The sequence below is a fragment of the Triticum urartu genome, chromosome 7A (assembly GCF_056163025.1).
Source record: "Triticum urartu cultivar PI428250 chromosome 7A, HENAU_Tu73, whole genome shotgun sequence".
Lineage (NCBI taxonomy): Eukaryota > Viridiplantae > Streptophyta > Magnoliopsida > Poales > Poaceae > Triticum > Triticum urartu.
Window position 1 is genome coordinate 682909831 of NC_141879.1, and position 21442 is coordinate 682931272.

The window sequence follows — 21442 nt, forward strand, 5'->3', positions numbered from 1 at the left end:
AGCTCCCTCGCTCTGTCCCACTGTGGCATGTGGACACCACTAGTTCATGGGGCTATCTCTGAATTTGATGAATATAATTCTACTTATGTATTCCAAACTTCTTCTTCAAAAAGAGGAAAAAAACCTCCCACAAACTAAGCTTATCTTAGATTGTCAGGTTACTTGCGTTGGAATCTGTCCATCCGGATTAATGGCATATGTGTTCGCATAGTTCCTGCATTTATTTCAGGTTCTTCGGCGCTATTCTTTCAACGTTATGACATGGTTGTGAACTAGTGACTTCGTCAATATCAAGATATATTGGCTCAGCCTGTTGGACATGTTCACATGGGTAGAGACCGTGTGTGCGCGTTCATATGAGTGAGTTTGTGCGTGTAGTGAGCATATGCATTTGTGCTATATTTCTAAACAAATGTTCCTATTTTTTATTCATTTTTATAGTCTTGTCAATAGATTCTATCTTTGAACATACCTTCTCATTTTTTATCCCGTTCCGTATGACATATTTGACCACGGAACATGATTAAAAGATAACAGTGCCAATTGTTAATTTGTAAGTTAGGAATTTCTCCATATGTTCACTAGAAACCTCTATCATGATATTTATTAGAATGCATGCTTTAGCGATCTCTATGAAAATTTTCAAGAATATTAAAATATACATGATCGCACACACACACACACTATATATATATATATATATATATATATATATATATATATATATAATTCACAAAATTATCAAAAGGAAATTCACTAAGATGTATCATTTTGTCATTGTTATTCCTTCTTGCATTCAAGGGATTTTTGGAGCAATATTTTGTTTAAGACGCAACGTTCAAAATGACAAATAACATAATTTTTTAATAAAATATAGTTCAAATTTAGCACAAAAATAATGCATTTAAATAATATGCAACAATTTTATAACAAAAAAAAATATAATTAATGTTTACCAAGATTTTGTTTGGTTAAGTATGCCAACTAAGCAACAGAAAAACATACACATTAAAACTATAATGTTGTGAAAACAAGTTTACAACGAAATATAAAAGTTTAGTATAAATAAACTTGGGCATGTGTAGCCCGGCTTGACGACTTGGCCCAAAAAACCGGACATGTTTGGATCGGGCTTGCCTCCTGAGTTGGGCTCAGACTTGGTTTAACTACTAAACCGGGCATATTCGGATTGGGCTTGCCTCCTGAGTCGGATGACTTGTTCTACATATTATATAAAGATATATTCTTATTTTCCAAACAGAAAAATTTTCTTTTGCAATGCAACAGTCATATGCTGTGAACGAAATGTTGTTTTATGTGAATTGAAATTTGTTGTTCAGTGGTAATTGAGATATGAAACCTCCAGTATAGATGGCAGCTATAATTTAATATTGCAATGCTGGAAATGCGCATTGAAGTAGCTATTTGCTCTGGTTGCAGAAATTTTTTTATGGCACCGCATAGGTAATGGAGGGCACCGGTGCAAAATAATGAAAAAATGGACTTGGCACATATTTTGGCCTACAGAGTGGAAGGCCTAAGAGCATCTACAATCGCATATGAAAAAATATGACCCCCTCAAATTACCACAACTGCATCCGGACACCTCATACTAGATTCGTAAATCCATACAAAAGCATGCAAATGAGAAAAAACCTGCGTACTACGTAGATCACCTAGCTACTCCTCGTCGGAGATGCTAACTATCTCCGTGCCCAGCTTCGGGTGCATAGGCGTCAGCTACAGCTCCGGCTCCTCCGACACCTCCGGCTGCTCCGGTCCGACCTCCTCCTCTATCTCCACGCCGAGTTCGGCGAAGAGTGTGTCGGTCGCCGCCCGCTCCTGCTGGAGGAACTCTGGGTTGGCCTCCACATAGGTCTCATCCTGGATGGAGTCCAGGATGGTCTGCTGCTCCACCATCTCCACGTCTTTGGCGACGGTGAACTCCGCCTCCGCCTCCTCCATGCTCAACCCCAGAGCAGGTTGCTCCGCCTCGTCCTCTTCCGGACCCGCCACCTCCATCTGCTCTAGCAGTTGCTCTCTCTCCTCCTCCTTCAGCTCCTCCTCCTCCTCCTCCTCCTCCTCCTTCGGTTCCGGCGAGTCCGGAGGCAGCCCAACGGTGATGCAGGTGGCGCACCTAGCCTGGATCTCCTCCGTGATCTGTCTCCGGCGATCCGACATCAGCATAGCATATGTGGTGATATTCTGCCGGACCATGGCGATGCTGAAGAGCGGGGGAAAGGAGGCACACATGCTCGGGTGGTGGTGCAGAGAGGGAGGACATTGGTGGACGCCGGCCGGCCTAAATAGCCCGATTTGGCCTCGGGTGGCGAGTCGGAGCAGCGCCACATGGCGACGAAGAGGCATCTGTTGGACCACTAGGTTTTTGGGTGATCCCGCTGTTGGGGAATGTAGTAATTTCAAAAATTTCCTACGCACACGCAAGATCATGGTGATGCATAGCAACGAGAGAGGAGAGTGTTGTCTACGTACCCTCGTAGACCGAAAGCGGAAGCGTTAGCACAACGCGGTTGATGTAGTCGTACGTCTTCACGGCCCGACCGATCAAGCACCGAAACTACGGCACCTCCGAGTTCTAGCACACGTTCAGCTCGATGACGATCCCCGGACTCCGATCCAGCAGAATGTCGGGGAAGAGTTCCGTCAGCACGACAGCGTGGTGACGATCTTGATGTTCTACCGTCGCAGGGCTTCGCCTAAGCACCGCTACAATATTATCGAGGATTATGGTGGAAGGGGGCATCGCACATGGCTAAGAGATCAATGATCAATTGTTGTGTCTTTGGGGTGCCCCCTGCACCTGTATATAAAGGAGCAAGGGAGGAGGAGGCCGACCCTAGGAGGGGGCGCGCCAAGTGTGGAGTCCTACTAGGACTCCCTAGTCCTAGTAGGATTCCACCTCCCATATGGAATAGGAAAAGAGGAAGGGAAAAGGAGAAGGAAGGAAGGGGGCGCCCCCCCTTCCCTAGTCCAATTCGGACCAGACCAAGGGGAGGGGTGTGGCCACCCTTGAGGCCCTTTTCCTTCTTTCCCGTATGGCCCAACAAGGCCCAATACGTATTCCCGTAACTCTCCGGTACTCTGAAAAATACCCAAATCACTCGGAACCTTTCCGATGTCCGAATATAGTCGTCCAATATATCGATCTTTACGTCTCGACCATTTCGAGACTCCTCGTCATGTCCCCGATCTCATCCGGGACTCCGAACTCCTTCGGTACATCAAAACTCATAAACTCATAATATAACTGTCATCGAAACCTTAAGCGTGCGGACCCTACGGGTTCAAGAACAATGTAGACATGACCGAGACACGTCTCCGGTCAATAACCAATAGCGGAACCTGGATGCTCATATTGGCTCCCACATATTCTACGAAGATCTTTATCAGTCAGACCGCATAACAACATACGTTGTTCCCTTTGTCATCGGTATGTTACTTGCCTGAGATTCGATCGTCGGTATCTCAATACCTAGTTCAATCTCGTTACCGGCAAGTCTCTTTACTCGTTCCGTAATACATCATCCTGCAACTAACTCATTAGTTGCAATGCTTGCAAGGCTTAAGCAATGTGCATTACCGAGAGGGCCCAGAGATACCTCTTCGACAATCGGAGTGACAAATCCTAATCTCGAAATACGCCAACCCAACAAGTACCTTCGGAGACACCTGTAGAGCACCTTTATAATTACCCAATTACGTTGTGACGTTTGGTGGCACACAAAGTGTTCCTCCGGTAAACGGGAGTTGCATAATCTCATAGTCATAGGAACATGTATAAGTCATGAAGAAAACAATAGCAACAAACTAAACGATCAAGTGCTATGCTAACGGAATGGGTCAAGTCAATCACATCATTCTCCTAATGATGTGATCTCGTTAATCAAATGACAACTCATGTCTATGGTTAGGAAACATAACCATCTTTGATCAACGAGCTAGTCAAGTAGAGGCATACTAGTGACACTCTGTTTGTCTATGTATTCACACATGTATTTGTTGGGGAACGTAGCAGAAATTCAAAATTTTCCTACGTGTCACCAAGATCCATCTATGGAGAGACCAGCAACGAGGGGAAGGAGAGTGCATCTACATACCCTTGTAGATCGCTAAGCGGAAGCGTTCAAGTGAACGGGGTTGATGGAGTCGTACTCGTCGTGATTCAAATCACCGATGACCAAGTGCCGAACGGACGGCACCTCCGCGTTCAACACACGTACAGCCCGGTGACGTCTCCCACGCCTTGATCCAGCAAGGAGAGAGGGAGAGGTTGAGGAAGACTCCATTCAGCAGCAGCACAACGGCGTGGTGGTGGTGGAGGAGCGTGGCAATCCTGCAGGGCTTCGCCAAGCACCACGGGAGAGGAGAAGGACTTAGGAGAGAGGGAGGGGCTGCACCAAAGGCATAAAGGGTTGTCCCAAGAGGCCCTCCTACCCTCACTATATATAGGGATCCCAAGGGGGGGGGGTGCGCCAGCCCTAGGAGATCCAATCTCCTAGGGGGCGGTGGCCAGGGGAGGTTTCCCTTCCCCCCAAGGCACCCAGGAGGAGCCTTCCCTCCTTGGGACTCTTCCTTAGGGTTCCCCCTTCACCCTAGGCGCATGGGCCATAAGGGAAGTGGCGCCCCAGCCCACTTTGGTCTGGATCCCTTCCCACTTCAGCCCATGGGACCCTCCGGGATAGGTGGCCCCGCCCGGTGGGCCCCCGGGACCCTTCCGGTGGTCCCGGTACAATACCGATGACCCCGAAACTTGTCCCGATGGCCGAAATAGGACTTCCTATATATAAATCTTTACCTCCGGACCATTCCGGAACTCCTCGTGACGTCCGGGATCTCATCCGGGACTCCGAACAACATTCGGTAACCACATACAAGCTTCCTTTATAACCCTAGCGTCATCGAACCTTAAGTGTGTAGACCCTACGGGTTCGGGAGACATGCAGACATGACCGAGACGTTCTCCGGTCAATAACCAACAGTGGGATCTGGATACCCATGTTGGATCCCACATGTTCCACGATGATCTCATCAGATGAACCATGATGTCAAGGACTTAATCAATCCCGTATACAATTCCCTTTGTCTAGCGGTACGATACTTGCCCGAGATTCGATCATCGGTATCCCGATACCTTGTTCCATCTCGTTACCGGCAAGTCTCTTTACTCGTTTCGTAACACATCATCCCGTGATCAACTCCTTGATCACATTGTGCACATTATGATGATGTCCTACCGAGTGGGCCCAGAGATACCTCTCCGCTTACACGGAGTGACAAATCTCAGTCTCGATTCGTGCCAACCCAACAGACACTTTCGGAGATACCTGTAAGGCACCTTTATAGTCACCCAGTTACGTTGTGACGTTTGGTACACCCAAAGCATTCCTACGGTATCCGGGAGTTGCACAATCTCATGGTCTAAGGAAATGATACTTGACATTAGAAAAGCTTTAGCACACGAACTACACGATCTAGTGCTATGCTTAGGATTGGGTCTTGTCCATCACATCATTCTCCTAATGATGTGATCCCGTTATCAACGACATCCAATGTCCATGGTCAGGAAACCGTAACCATCTATTGATCAACGAGCTAGTCAACTAGAGGCTTACTAGGGACACAGTGTTGTCTATGTATCCACACATGTATCTGAGTTTCCTATCAATACAATTCTAGCATGGATAATAAACGGTTATCATGAACAAGGAAATATAATAATAATCATTTTATTATTGCCTCTAGGGCATATTTCCAACAGTCTCCCACTTGCACTAGAGTGAATAATCTAGTTCACATCGATATGTGATTAACACTCAAGGTCACATCCCCATGTGACTAACACCCAAAGAGTTTACTAGAGTCAATAATCTAGTTCACATTTACCATGTGATTAACACTCGATGAGTTCTGGGTTTGATCATGTTATGCTTGTGAGAGAGGTTATAGTCAACGGGTCTGAACCTTTCAGATCCGTGTGTGCTTTACAAATCTCTATGTCATCTCCTAGATGCAGCTACCACGCTCTATTTGGAGCTATTCCAAATAACTGTTCTACTATACGAATCCACTTTACTACACAGAATAATCTGGATTAGTGTCAAAGCTTGCATCGGCGTAACCCTTTACGACGAACTCTTTTACCACCTCCATAATCGAGAAAATTCCTTAGTCCACTAGTTACTAAGAATAACTTTGACCGCTGTCCTGTGATCCATTCTTGGATCACTCTTGTACCCCTTGACTGACTCATGGCAAGGCACATTTCAGGTGCGGTACACAGCATAGCATACTGTAGAGCCTATGTCTTAAGCATAGGGGACGACCTTTGTCCTTTCTCTCTCTTCTGCCGTGGTCGAGCTTTAAGTCTTAACTTCATACCTTACAACTTAGGCAAGAACTCCTTCTTTGACTGATCCATCTTGAACAACTTCAAGATCATGTCAAGGTATGTGCTCATTTGAAAGTACCATTAAGCATTTTTATCTATCCTTATAGATCTTGATGCTCAATGTTCAAGTAGCTTAATCCAGGCTCTCCATTGAAAAACACTTTCCAAATAACCCTATATGCTTTCCAGAAATTCTACATCATTTCTGATCAACAATATGTCAACATATATTCATCAGAAATTCTATAGTGCTCCCACTCACTTCATTGGAAATACAAGTTTCTCATAAACTTTGTATACACCCAAAATCTTTGATCATCATCAAAGCATACATTCCAACTCCGAGATGCTTACTCCAGTCCCTAGAAGGATTGCTGGAGCTTTGCATACTTATTAGCATCTTTCAGGATTGACAAAACCTTCCGGTTTGTATCACATACAACCTTTCCTCAAAAAACGTCGAGGAAACAATGTTTTTTTTTTTGACATCCTATCTGCAAGATTTCATAAATAATGCAGTAATCGCTAATATAATTCCAACAGACTCTTAGCATCGCTACGAGTGAGAAAGTCTCATCGTAGTCAACTCCTTGAACTTGTCGGAAAACATCTTAACGACAAGTCGAGCTTTCTTAATGGTGACATTTACTATCATTGTCCGTCTTCCTTTTAAAATCCATATCTACCTAACAGCCTTACGACCATCAAGTAGTTCTTCCAAAGTCTACACTTTGTTTTCATATATGGATCCTCTCTCGGATTATATGGCCTCGAGCCATTTATCGGAATCCGGGCCCACCATCGCTTCTCCATAGCTCGTAGGTTCATTGTTGTCTAGCAACATGACTTCCAAGACAGGGTTACGTACCACTCTGAAGTAGTACACATCCTTGTCATCCCACGAGGTTTGGGAGTGACTTGATCCGAAGTCTCATGATCAATATCATAAGCTTCCACTTCAATTGGTGTAGGTGCCACAGGAACAACTCTTTGTGCCCTGCCACACACTAGTTGAAGAGACGGTTCAATAACCTCATCAAGTCTCCACCATCCTCCCACTCAATTCTTTCGAGAGAAACTTTTCCTCGGGAAAGGACCCGATTCTAGAAACAATCCCTTATTGCTTTCGGATCTGAGACAGGAGGTATACCCAACTGTTTTGGGTGTCCTATGAAGATGCATTTATCCGCTTTGGGTTCGAGCTTATCAGCCTGAAACTTTTTCACATAAGCGTCGCAGCCCCAAACTTTCAAGAAATGACAGCTTAGGTTTCTCTAAACCATAGTTCATACGGTGTCGTCTTAACGGAATTGCGTGGTGCCCTATTTTAAAGTGAATGTGGTTGTCTTTAATGCCTAACCCATAAACTATCGTGGTAATTCGATAAGAGACATCATGGTATGCATCATATCCAATAGGGTGCAGTTATGATGTTCGGACACACCATCACACTATGGTGTTCCAGGCTGTATTAGTTGTGAAACAATTTCCACAATGTCTTAATTCTGTGCCAAACTCGTAATTCAGATATTCATCTATGATCATATCATAGATACTTTATCCTCTTGTCACGACGATCTTTCAACTTCACCCTGAAATTACTTGAACCTTTCAATAATTCAGACTCGTGATTTATCAAGTAAATATACTCAAATCATCTGTGAAGTAAGAACATAACGATATCCACTACATGCCTCAGCACTCATTGGACTGCACATCAAAATGTATTACTTCCAACAAGTTGCTTTCTAGTTCCATTTTACTGAAAACGAGGCTTTCAGTCATCTTGCCCATGTGGTATGATTTGCATGTCTCAAGTGATTCAAAATCAAGTGAGTCCAAACGATCCATCTGTATAGAGTTTCTTCATGCATATCTACCAACAAACATGGTTCGCATGTCTCAATCCTTTCAAAAACGAGCGAGCCCAAAGATCCATCAACATGGAGCTTCTTCATGCGTTTTATACCGATATGACTTACGTGGTAGTGCCACAAGTAGGTGGTACTATCATTACTATCTTTTGGCATGAACATGTGTATCACTACGATCGATATTCAATAAACCATTCATTTTAGGTGTAAGACCATTGAAGGTATTATTCAAATAAACAGAGTAACCATTATTCTCCTTAAATGAATAACCACATTGTGATAGACATAATCCAATCATGTCTATGCTCAACGCAAACACCAAATAACAATTATTTTAGGTTTTAATACCAATCTCGATGGTAGAGGGAGCGTACGATATTTGATCATGTCAACATTGGAAACACTTCCAACACATATCGTCAGCTCACCTTTAGCTAGTCTCCGTTTATTCCGTAGCCTTTATTTCGGGTTACTAACACTTAGCAACCAAACCGGTATCTAATACCCTGGTGCTACTAGGAGTACTAGTAAAGTACACATCAACACAATGTATATAAATATACTTCTATCGACCTTGCCAGCCTTCTAATCTACCAAGTATTTAGGGTAATTCTGCTCCAGTGGCTGTTCCCCTTATTACAGAAGCACTTAGTCTCGGGTTTGGGTTCAACCTTGGGTTTCTTCACTAGGGCAGCAGCTGAATTGCCGTTTCATGAAGTATCCCTTTGTTCCCTTGCCCTTCTTGAAACTAGTGGTTTCACCAACCATCAACAATTGATGCTCCTTCTTGATTTCTACTTTTGTGGTGTCAAACATCGCAAATATCTCAAGGATCATCATATATGTCCCTGATATATTATAGTTCATCATGAAGCTCTAGTAGCTTGGTGGTAATGACTTCGGAGAACCATCACTATTTCATCTGGAAGATCAACTCCCACTCGATTCAAGCGATTGTTGTACTCAGACAATCTGAGCACAAGCACAACAATTGAGCTTTTTTCCTTAGTTTGCAGGCTAAGAAAATCATCGGAGGTCTTATACCTCTTGACGTGGGCACGAGCCTGAAATCCCAATTTCAACCCTCAAAACATCTCATATGTTTTGCGACGTTTCAAGAACCGTCTTCGGTGCCTCAACTCTAAACCGTTTAACTGAACTATCACGTAGTTATCAAAATGTGTATGTCAGATGTTCACAACATCCACAGACAACGTTCGAGGTTCAGCACACTGAGCGGTGCATTAAGGACATAAGCCTTCTATGAAGCAATGAGGACAATCCTCGGTTTACGGACCTAGTCCGCATAATTGCTACTATCAACTTTCAACTAAATTTTCTCTAGGAACATATCTAAAGAACTGAAGCGCGAGCTACGACATAATTTGCGAAGACCTTTTGACTATGTTCAGGATAAATAAGTTCATCTTATGAACTCCCACTTAGATAGACATCCCTCTAGTCATCTAAGTGATTACATGATCCGAGTCAACTAGGCCGTGTCCGATCATCACGTGAGACGGACTAGTCAACGTGGGTGAACATCTTCATGTTGATCGTATCTTCTATACGACTCATGCTCGACCTTTCGGTCTTCTGTGTTCCGAGGCCATGTCTGTACATGCTAGGCTCGTCAAGTTAACCCTAAGTGTTTTGCATGTGTAAAACTGTCTTACACCCGCTGTATGTGAACGTAAGGATCTATCACACCCGATCATCACGGCGTGCTTCGAAACGACGAACTGTAGCAACGGTGCACAGTTAGGGGAGAACACTTCTTGAAATTTTAATGAGGGATCATCTTATTTACTACCGTCGTTCTAAGCAAATAAGATGTATAAACATGATAAACATCACATGCAATCAAATAGTGACATGATATGGCCAATATCATATAGCTCCTTTGATCTCCATCTTGGGGCTCCATGATCATCTTGTCACCGGCATGACACCATGATCTCCATCATCATGATCTCCATCATCGTGTCTTCTTGAAGTTGTCACGTCATCTATTACTTCTACTACTATAGCCAACGGTTAGCAATAAAGTAAAGTAATTACATGACGTTTAAGTTGACACGCAAGTCATAAATAAATAAAGACAACTCCTATGGCTCCTGCCGGTTGTCATACTCATCGACATGCAAGTCGTGATTCCTATTACAAGAACATGATCAATCTCATACATCACATATATCATTCATCACATCCTTTGGCCATATCACATCACATAGCATACCCTGCAAAAACAAGTTAGACGTCCTCTAATTGTTGTTTGCATGTTTTACGTGGCTGCTATGGGTTTCTAGCAAGAACGTTTCTTACCTACGCAAAGACCACAACGTGATATGCCAATTGCTATTTACCCTTCATAAGGACCCTGTTCATCGAATCCGATCCGACTAAAGTGGGAGAGACAGACACCCGCCAGCCACCTTATGCAACTAGTGCATGTTTGTCGGTGGAACCGGTCTCACGTAAGAGTACGTGTAAGGTTGGTCCGGGCCGCTTCATCCCACGATGCCGCCGAATCAAGATAAGACTAGTAACGGTAAGCATATTGAACAAAATCAACGCCCACAACTACTTTGTGTTCTACTCGTGCATAGAATCTACGCAATAGACCTAGCTCATGATGCCACTGTTGGGGAACGTAGCAGAAATTCAAAATTTTCCTACGTGTCACCAAGATCCATCTATGGAGAGACCAGCAACGAGGGGAAGGAGAGTGCATCTACATACCCTTGTAGATCGCTAAGCGGAAGCGTTCAAGTGAACGGGGTTGATGGAGTCGTACTCGTCGTGATTCAAATCACCGATGACCAAGTGCCGAACGGACGGCACCTCCGCGTTCAACACACGTACAGCCCGGTGACGTCTCCCACGCCTTGATCCAGAAAGGAGAGAGGGAGAGGTTGAGGAAGACTCCATCCAGCAGCAGCAGAACAGCGTGGTGGTGGTGGAGGAGCGTGGCAATCCTGCAGGGTTTCGCCAAGCACCACGGGAGAGGAGAAGGACTTAGGAGAGAGGGAGGGGCTGCACCAAAGGCATAAGGGGTTGTCCCAAGAGGCCCTCCTACCCTCACTATATATAGGGAGCCCAAGGGGGGGTGCGCCAGCCCTAGGAGATCCAATCTCCTAGGGGGCGGCGGCCAGGGGAGGTTTCCCTTCCCCCCAAGGCACCCAGGAGGAGCCTTCCCTCCTTGGGACTCTTCCTTAGGGTTCCCCCTTCACCCTAGGCGCATGGGCCATAAGGGAAGTTGCACCCCAGCCCACTTTGGGCTGGATCCCTTCCCACTTCAGCCCATGGGACCCTCCGGGATAGGTGGCCCCACCCGGTGGGCCCCCGGGACCCTTCCGGTGGTCCCGGTACAATACCGATGACCCCGAAACTTGTCCCGATGGCCGAAATAGGACTTCCTATATATAAATCTTTACCTCCGGACCATTCCGGAACTCCTCGTGACGTCCGGGATCTCATCCGGGACTCCGAACAACATTCGGTAACCACATACAAGCTTCCTTTATAACCCTAGCGTCATCGAACCTTAAGTGTGTAGACCCTACGGGTTCGGGAGACATGCAGACATGACCGAGACGTTCTCCGGTCAATAACCAACAGCGGGATCTGGATACCCATGTTGGCTCCCACATGTTCCACGATGATCTCATCGGATGAACCATGATGTCAAGGACTTAATCAATCCCGTATACAATTCCCTTTGTCTAGCGGTACGATACTTGCCCGAGATTCGATCGTCGGTATCCCGATACCTTGTTCCATCTCGTTACCGGCAAGTCTCTTTACTCGTTCCGTAACACATCATCCCGTGATCAACTCCTTGATCACATTGTGCACATTATGATGATGTCCTACCGAGTGGGCCCAGAGATACCTCTCCGCTTACACGGAGTGACAAATCCCAGTCTCGATTCGTGCCAACCCAACAGACACTTTCGGAGATACCTGTAATGCACCTTTATAGTCACCCAGTTACGTTGTGACGTTTGGTACACCCAAAGCATTCCTACGGTATCCGGGAGTTGCACAATCTCATGGTCTAAGGAAATGATACTTGACATTAGAAAAGCTTTAGCACACGAACTACACGATCTAGTGCTATGCTTAGGATTGGGTCTTGTCCATCACATCATTCTCCTAATGATGTGATCCCGTTATCAACTACATCCAATGTCCATGGCCAGGAAACCGTAACCATCTATTGATCAACGAGCTAGTCAACTAGAGGCTTACTAGGGACACGGTGTTGTCTATGTATCCACACATGTATCTGAGTTTCCTATCAATACAATTCTAGCATGGATAATAAACGATTATCATGAACAAGGAAATATAATAATAATCATTTTATTATTGCCTCTAGGGCATATTTCCAACAGTATTATGTTTCCAGTTAATACAATTCTAGCATGAATAATAAACATTTATCATGATATAAGGAAATAAATAATAACTTTATTATTGCCTCTAGGGCATATTTCCTTCAGTCTCCCACTTGCACTAGAGTCAATAATCTAGTTCACATCGCCATGTGATTTAACATCAATAGTTCACATCACCATGTGATTAACACCCATAGTTCACATCGATATGTGACCAACACCCAAAGGGTTTACAAGAGTCAATAATCTAGTTCACATCGCTATGTGATTAACACCCAAAGAGTACTGAGGTGTGATCATGTTTTGCTTGTGAGAGAAGTTTAGTCAACGGGTCTGCCACATTCAGATCCGAAAGTATTTTGCAAATTTCTATGTCAACAATGCTCTGCGTGGAGCTACTCTAGCTAATTGCTCCCACTTTCAATATATATCCAGATTGAGACTTAGAGTCATCTGGATCAGTGTCAAAACTTGCATCGACGTAACCCTTTACAACGAACCTTTTGTTACCTCCATAATCGAGAAACATATCCTTATTCCACTAAGGATAATTTTGACCAATGTCCAGTGATCTACTCCTAGATCACTATTGTACTCCTTTGCCAAACTCAGGGCAGGGTATACAATAGGTCTGGTACACAGCATGGCATACTTTATAGAACCTATGGCTGAGGCATAGGAAATGACTTTCATTCTCTCTCTATCTTTTGCCATGGTCGGGTTTTGAGTCTTACTCAACTTCACACCTTGTAACACAGGCAAGAACTCCTTTTGACTGTTCCATTTTGAACTACTTCAAAAACTTGTCAAGGTATGCACTCATTGAAAAAACTTATCAAGCGTATTGATCTATCTCTATAGATCTTGATGATCAATATGTAAGCAGCTTCACCGAGGTCTTTCTTTGAAAAACTCCTTTCAAACATTCCTTTATGCTTTGCAGAATAATTCTACATTATCTCCAATCAACAATATGTATTTCACATATACTTATCAGAAATGCTGTAGTGCTCCCACTCACTTTCTTGTGAATACAGGCTTCACCGCAAGTCTGTATAAAACTATATGCTTTGATCAACTTATCAAAGCGTATATTTCAACTCCGAGATGCTTGCACCAGTCCATAGATGGATCGCTGGAGCTTGCATATTTTGTTAGTACCTTTAGGATTGACAAAACCTTCTGGTTGCATCATATACAACTCTTTTTTAATAAATCCATTAAGGAATGCAGTTTTGTTTATCCATTTGCCAGATTTCATAAAATGCGGCAATTGCTAACATGATTCGAACAGACTTAAGCATAGATACGAGTGAGAAACTCTCATCGTAGTCAACACCTTGAACTTGTCGAAAACCTTTTTGCAACAATTCTAGCTTTGTAGATAGCAACACTACTATCAGTGTCCGTCTTCCTCTTGAAGATCCATTTAATCTCAATGGCTCGCCGATCATTGGGCAAGTCAATCGAAGTCCATACTTTGTTCTCATACATGGATCTCATCTCAGATTTCATGGCCTCAAGCCATTTCGCGGAATCTGGGCTCATCATCGCTTCCTCATAGTTCGTAGGCTCGTCATGGTCAAGTAACATGACCTCCAGAATAGGATTACCGTACCACTCTGGTGCGGATCTCACTCTGGTTTACCTACGAGGTTCGGTAGTAACTTGATCTGAAGTTACATGATCATCATCATTAGCTTCCTCACTAATCGGTGTAGTAGTCACAGGAACAGATTTCTGTGATGAACTACTTTCCAATAAGGGAGCAGGTACAGTTACCTCATCAAGTTCTACTTTCCTCCCACTCACTTCTTTCGAGAGAAACTCCTTTTCTAGAAAGAATCCATTCAAAGCAACGAATATATTGCCTTCGGATCTGTGATAGAAGGTGTACCCAACATTTTCTTTTGGGTATCCTATGAAGACACACTTCTCCGATTTGGGTTAGAGCTTATCAGGTTGAATTTTTTTTCACATAAGCATTGCAACCTCAAACTTTAAGAAATGACAGCTTAGGTTTCTTGCCAAACCATAGTTCATACGGTGTCGTCTCAACGGATTTAGATGGTGCCCTATTTAACGTGAATGCAGCTGTCTCTAATGCATAACCCCAAAACGATAGTGGTAGATTGGTAAGAGACATCATAGATCGCACCATATCTAATAAAGTACGGTTATGACGTTCGGACACACCATTATGCTGTGGTGTTCCAGGTGGCGTGAGTAGTGAAACTATTTCACATTGTTTTTAACTGAAGGCCAAACTCGTAACTCAAATATTTTACTTCTGCGATCATATCGTAGAAACTTTTATTTTTGTTACGATGATTCTCCACTTCACTCTGAAATTCTTTGAACTTTTCAATTGTTTCAGACTTGTGTTTCATCAAGTAGATATACTCATATCTTCTCAAATTATCTGTGAAGATCAGAAAACAATGATACCTGCCATGAGCCTCAGTATTCATCGGACCACATACATCAGTATGTATGATTTCCAATAAATCTGTTGCTCGCTCCATTGTTCTGGAGAACGGAGTCTTAGTCATCTTGCCCATGAGGCATGGTTTGCAAGCATCAACTGATTCATAATCAAGTGATTCCAAAAGCCCATCAGCATGGATTTTCTTCATGCGCTTTACACCAATATGACCTAAACGGCAGTGCCACAAATAAATTGCACCATCATTATTAACTTTGCATCTTTTGGTTTCAATATTATGAATATGTGTATCACTACGATCGAGATCCAACGAACCATTTTCATTGGGTGTGTGACCATATAAGGTTTTATTCATGTAAACAGAACAACAATTTATTCTCTTACTTAAATGAATAATCGTATTACAATAAACATGATCAAATCATATTCATGCTCAACGCAAACACCAAATAACACTTATTTAGGTTCAACACTAATCCCAAAAGTATAGGGAGTGTGCGATGATGATCATATCAATCTTGGAACCACTTCCAACACACATCATCACTTCACCCTTAACTAGTCTATATTCATTCTGCAACTCCCGTTTTGAGTTACTACTCTTAGCAACTGAACCAGTATCAAATACCGAGGGGTTGCTACGAACACTAGTAAAATACACATCAATAATCTGTATATCAAATATACCTTTGTTCACTTTGCCATCCTTCTTATCCGCCAAATACTTGGGGCAGTTCCGCTTCCAGTGACCAGTCCCTTTGCAGTAGAAGCACTTAGTCTCAGGCTTAGGACCAGACTTGGGCTTCTGCACTTGAGCAGCAACTTGCTTTCCATTCTTCTTGAAGTTACCCTTCTTCCCTTTGCCCTTTTCTTGAAACTAGTGGTCTTGTCTACCATCAACACTTGATATTTTTCTTGATTTCTACCTTCGTCGATTTCAGCATTACGAAGAGCTTGGGAATCATTTCCGTTATCCCTTGCATATCATAGTTCATCACGAAGTTCTACTAACTTGGTGATGGTGACTAGAGAATTCTGTCAATCACTATTTTATCTAGAAGATTAACTCCCACTTGATTCAAGCTATTGTAGTACCCAGACAATCTGAGCACATGCTCACTGCTTGAGCTATTCTCCTCCATCTTTTAGCTATAGAACTTGTTGGAGACTTCATATCTCTCAACTCGGGTATTTTCTTGAAATATTAACTTCAACTCCTGGAACATCTTATATGGTCCATGACGTTCAAAACGTCTTTGAAGTCCCGATTCTAAGCCGTTTAAGCATGGTGCACTAAACTATCAAGTAGTCATCATACTGATCTAGCCAAATGTTCATAACATCTGCATCTGCTCCTGCAATAGGTTTGTCACCTAGCGGTGCATCAAAGACATAATTCTTCTGTGCAGCAATGATGATAAACCTCAGATCACGGATCCAATCCGCATCATTGCTACTAACATCTTTCAACTTAGTTTTCTCTAGGAACATATCAAAAATAAAACATGGGAGCTAAACGCGAGCTATTGATCTACAACATAGATATGCTAATACTACCAGGACTAAGTTCATGATAAATTAAAGTTCAATTAATCATATTACTTAAGAACTCCCACTTAGATAGACATCCCTCTAATCCTCTAAGTGATCACGTGATCCAAATCAACTAAACCATGTCCGATCATCACATGAGATGGAGTAGTTTCAATGGTGAACATCACTATGTTGATCATATCTACTATATTATTCACGCTCGATCTTTCGGTCTCCGTGTTCCGAGGCCATATCTGTTATATGCTAGGCTCGTCAAGTTTAACCTAAGTATTCCGCGTTGCAACTGTTTTGCACCCGTTGTATTTGAACGTAGAGCCTATCACACCCGATCATCACGTGGTGTCTCCGCACGAAGAACTTTCGCAACGGTGCATACTCAGGGAGAACACTTATACTTTGATAATTTAGTGATGGATCATCTTATAATGCTACCATCAATCAAAGCAAGATAAGATGCATAAAAGATAAACATCACATGCAATCAATATAAGTGATATGATATGGCCATCATCATCTTGTACTTGTGATCTCCATCTCTGAAGTATCGTCATGATCACCATCGTCACCGGCGTGACACCTTGATCTCCATCGTAGCATCGTTGTCGTCTCGCCAATCTTATGCTTCCACGACTATCGCTACCGCTTAGTGATAAAGTAAAGCATTACAGCGCGATTGCATTGCATACAATAAAGCGACAACCATATGGCTCCTGCCAGTTGCCGATAACTCGGTTACAAAACATGATCATCTCATACAATAAAATTTAGCATCATGTCTTGACCATATCACATCACAACATGCCCTGCAAAAACATGTTAGACGTCCTCTACTTTGTTGTTGCAAGTTTTACGTGGCTGCTACGGGCTTAGCAAGAACCGTAGTTACCTACGCATCAAAACCACAATGATAGTTTGTCAAGTTGGTGCTGTTTTAACCTTCGCAAGGATCGAGCGTAGCCACACTCGGTTCAACTAAAGTTGGAGAAACTGACACCCGCCAGCCACCTATGTGCAAAGCACGTCGGTAGAACCAGTCTCGCGTAAGCGTACGCGTAATGTCGGTCCGGGCCGCTTCATCCAACAATACCGCCGAACCAAAGTATGACATACTGGTAAGCAGTATGACTTATATCGCCCATAACTCACTTGTGTTCTACTCGTGCATAACATCAACGCATAAAACCTAGGCTCGGATGTCATTGTTGGGGAACGTAGTAATTTCAAAAATTTCCTACGCACACGCAAGATCATGGTGATGCATAGCAACGAGAGAGGAGAGTGTTGTCTACGTACCCTCGTAGACCGAAAGCGGAAGCGTTAGCACAACACGGTTGATGTAGTTGTACATCTTCACGGCCCGACCGATCAAGCACCGAAACTACGGCACCTCCGAGTTCGAGCACACGTTCAGCTCGATGACGATCCCCGGACTCCGATCCAGCAGAATGTCGGGGAAGAGTTCCGTCAGCACGACGGCGTGGTGACGATCTTGATGTTCTACCGTCGCAGGGCTTCGCCTAAGCACCGCTACAATATTATCGAGGATTATGGTGGAAGGGGGCATCGCACACGGCTAAGAGATCAATGATCAATTGTTGTGTCTTTGGGGTGCCCCCTGCACCTATATATAAAGGAGCAAGGGAGGAGGAGGCCGGCCCTAGGAGGGGGCGCGCCAATTCGGACCAGACCAAGGGGAGGGGTGCGGCCACCCTTGAGGCCCTTTTCCTTCTTTCCCGTATGGTCCAATAAGGCCCAATACGTATTCCCGTAACTCTTCGGTACTCTGAAAAATACCCGAATCACTCGGAACCTTTCCGATGTCCGAATATAGTCGTCCAATATATCGATCTTTACATCTCGACCATTTCGAGACTACTCGTCATGTCCCCGATCTCATCCAGGACTCCGAACTCCTTAGGTACATCAAAACTCATAAACTCATAATATAACTGTCATCAAAACCTTAAGCGTGCGGACCCTATGGGTTCAAGAACAATGTAGACATGACCGAGACACGTCTCCGGTCAATAACCAATAGCGGAACCTGGATGCTCATATTGGCTCCCACATATTCTATGAAGATCTTTATCGGTCAGACCGCATAACAACATACGTTGTTCCCTTTGTCATCGGTATGTTACTTGCCCGAGATTCGATCGTCGGTATCTCAATACCTAGTTCAATCTCGTTACCGGCAAGTCTCTTTACTCGTTCCGCAATACATCATCCTGCAACTAACTCATTAGTTGCAATGCTTGCAAGGCTTAAGTGATGTGCATTACCGAGAGGGCCCAGATATACATCTTCGACAATCGGAGTGACAAATCCTAATCTCGAAATACGCCAACCCAACAAGTACCTTCGGAGACACCTGTAGAGCACCTTTATAATTACCCAGTTACGTTGTGACGTTTGGTGGTACACAAAGTGTTCCTCCGGTAAACGGGAGTTGCATAATCTCATAGTCATAGGAACATGTATAAGTCATGAAGAAAACAATAGCAACAAACTAAACGATCAAGTGCTATGGTAACGGAATGGGTCAAGTCAATCACATCATTCTCCTAATGATGTGATCCCGTTAATCAAATGACAACTCATGTCTATGGTTAGGAAACATAACCATCTTTGATCAACGAGCTAGTCAAGTAGAGGCATACTAGTGACACTCTGTTTGTCTATGTATTCACACATGTATTATGTTTCCGGTTAATACAATTCTAGCATGAATAATAAACATTTATCATGATATAAGGAAATAAATAATAACTTTATTATTGCCTCTAGGGCATATTTCCTTCACCCGCGTGCGACCCCATCGTCAGTCCTACGCGGCGGACATGCCCGGGCGCCCCATATACACCCCATATTTGGGCTGGATATGAGGGGTGCCGGTTAGGCCGGGCGTTTGAGATTCGTTTGAGGCGCTCGGCTGGGTTGATTTTTTTGTGATCAGTCACTGACCGGTCATCCCGCCCAGGCGTTTGAGGGCAGTTTGGGGAGCCCGGTTGTAGATGCTCTAGTATAGACTCGGACAATCCTGACATCTTTGGAGTCTCTTGAGCACGATTGTCAATGAAATGTGGCTGTAAATTCATGGAGATCACCTCATTATATAAGAGAACTCACAAAAAAGAAAACAGAAAATAAATAAGAGTAGAATATGTTAACAAAGCTTGGCAACTACTGACTCCAATTTAGACGCATCAACCGGGAGTCACTGTAAAATCTGAAGAAAAAGGCTAAAAAGAACTGAAACCCGAAAGGCAATCAAATAAAAGAACATCATAAGTCAAAAGCTTGTGGATACGCCACCACTCATAATATGACACAAAGACCAGATGATGACAAATCTAGAAGGAAAAAACACACACACTGCCAGCAGCATTCAAAATCGCATACACACGACGTAGAAAATACGGGCAGTATTTTGTGAATGTCAGCTAGAGAAGTGGAGAAGCAAATCTCAAGTCCAACTACAATTTCTCAAAACATGCTTGAGAGTTCCAGATTCCGATTCAGAATGACAGACGTTCACCAATTTGGCATATTTTTTTTACTAGTATTTCTTTTTTTCTTTCAGCCGCTCATTTCCTACTATAATCAATCCAACCAAATCTTGTCCAACGAATCATTGGACAAGGAGATGGGAAGTATAATACATATACAATCTGTAGCTATCTAAACTCCTTCCGGAGCAAGTATCTGCCAGGCTTCAGTGCCGCACCACCGGCAGGGCCAATCTTCACGGCCAGCTCCGCCGCCGCTGACCCCTCGTGCCGCGGCTGCTGGAGCAGGGCCTGCTGCCACTCGGCAACCGCAGACCCGACAACGAAGAGGTTGGTGATGTCCCTGAGCGGCACCCGCCACTGCGCCCTCCCGAGCAGCTTCAGCTTGCAGCTCCTGACAGCTACGAGATGAGGACGGGCGACGGCGGCGGTCGAAGGCGGCAGATTCTCCTTGTCGGCGTGGTCAACTGCCATCTCGGAGAAGAGAAGAGAAGAGAAGAGCATCCGCTCTCGGAATCCGGGCACGGTAATGAGCTATGCCTAGGCGGCGAGGTGTCTGGTTTGGGTATTTGTACCGGAGGTGGGGGAGGGGAATGAGAGGGAGGGATGAAAAGATTTGAGTTTCGGCTGGAGAGGAGTGGAGGGAGCAGTGGCGGAGGCAGGAATTGTAAATTTATGATTTTGAGGGGGGCCTGATTAAGAAAACATAACAAAAAAATTACTGTTCACGCCCAAAATACAAAGAAGTGACTAATATTGGGGAGGGCGGGGCAAAAGGTGATGGGCCGCCCCCTGAATTTGTGAATGGGTATGTTCACACATCACACAGTCCAATACTGCTATTTGCGTCCCGCCGGCGGGTAATAAGAAGAGCAGCTAACCATTGTGCTCATGTCGGACGTATTGATGAAATCTATGGCGCGTCATACTTGAGGCGACACGGTCCGGTTTTTAACTGTTTTTTTCATCATTTTTCTCCGTTTTTAAATACAAGTTTTACTGGTTTATGAAAAATGCGTTTTCTTATATACATTTTAAACATTTTTCAAATGATTGAGTAATATTTTTCAAATAAAAAGATTTTTTCTATACACATTTAACATTTTCCAAATGCTTGATTAACATTTTTCTACTGCTTCGTTTTGAACTGTTTTTGAACTGCTTCGTTTTGAACTGTTTTTGAACTGCTTCGTTTTTCTACTGTTTTGTGGGCCGCGAGGCGCGCGTTTCCCTGGTTTTGAACTGTT

The 21442-nt window shown here is 43.8% G+C and overlaps 1 protein-coding gene and 1 pseudogene across 1 annotated transcript; both read right to left on the reverse strand.

Moving 5' to 3' along the window:
* Nucleotides 1–1680: 1680 nt before the first annotated feature.
* Nucleotides 1681–2217, reverse strand: LOC147961453 (uncharacterized; annotated as a pseudogene).
* Nucleotides 2218–19962: 17745 nt separating this feature from the next.
* On the reverse strand, nt 19963–20758 carry LOC147961454 (uncharacterized). The gene has a single exon (XM_087536567.1). The coding sequence runs from the start codon at nt 20697–20699 to the stop codon at nt 20364–20366; it is 336 nt and encodes a 111-aa protein (XP_087392693.1). The 5' UTR covers nt 20700–20758; the 3' UTR covers nt 19963–20363.
* Nucleotides 20759–21442: the final 684 nt, after the last annotated feature.

Excerpts from the sequence above, each read along its gene's own strand:
- LOC147961454 (XM_087536567.1), bottom strand. The coding sequence starts at position 20,699 with ATGCTCTTCTCTTCTCTTCTCTTCTCCGAGATGGCAGTTGACCACGCC.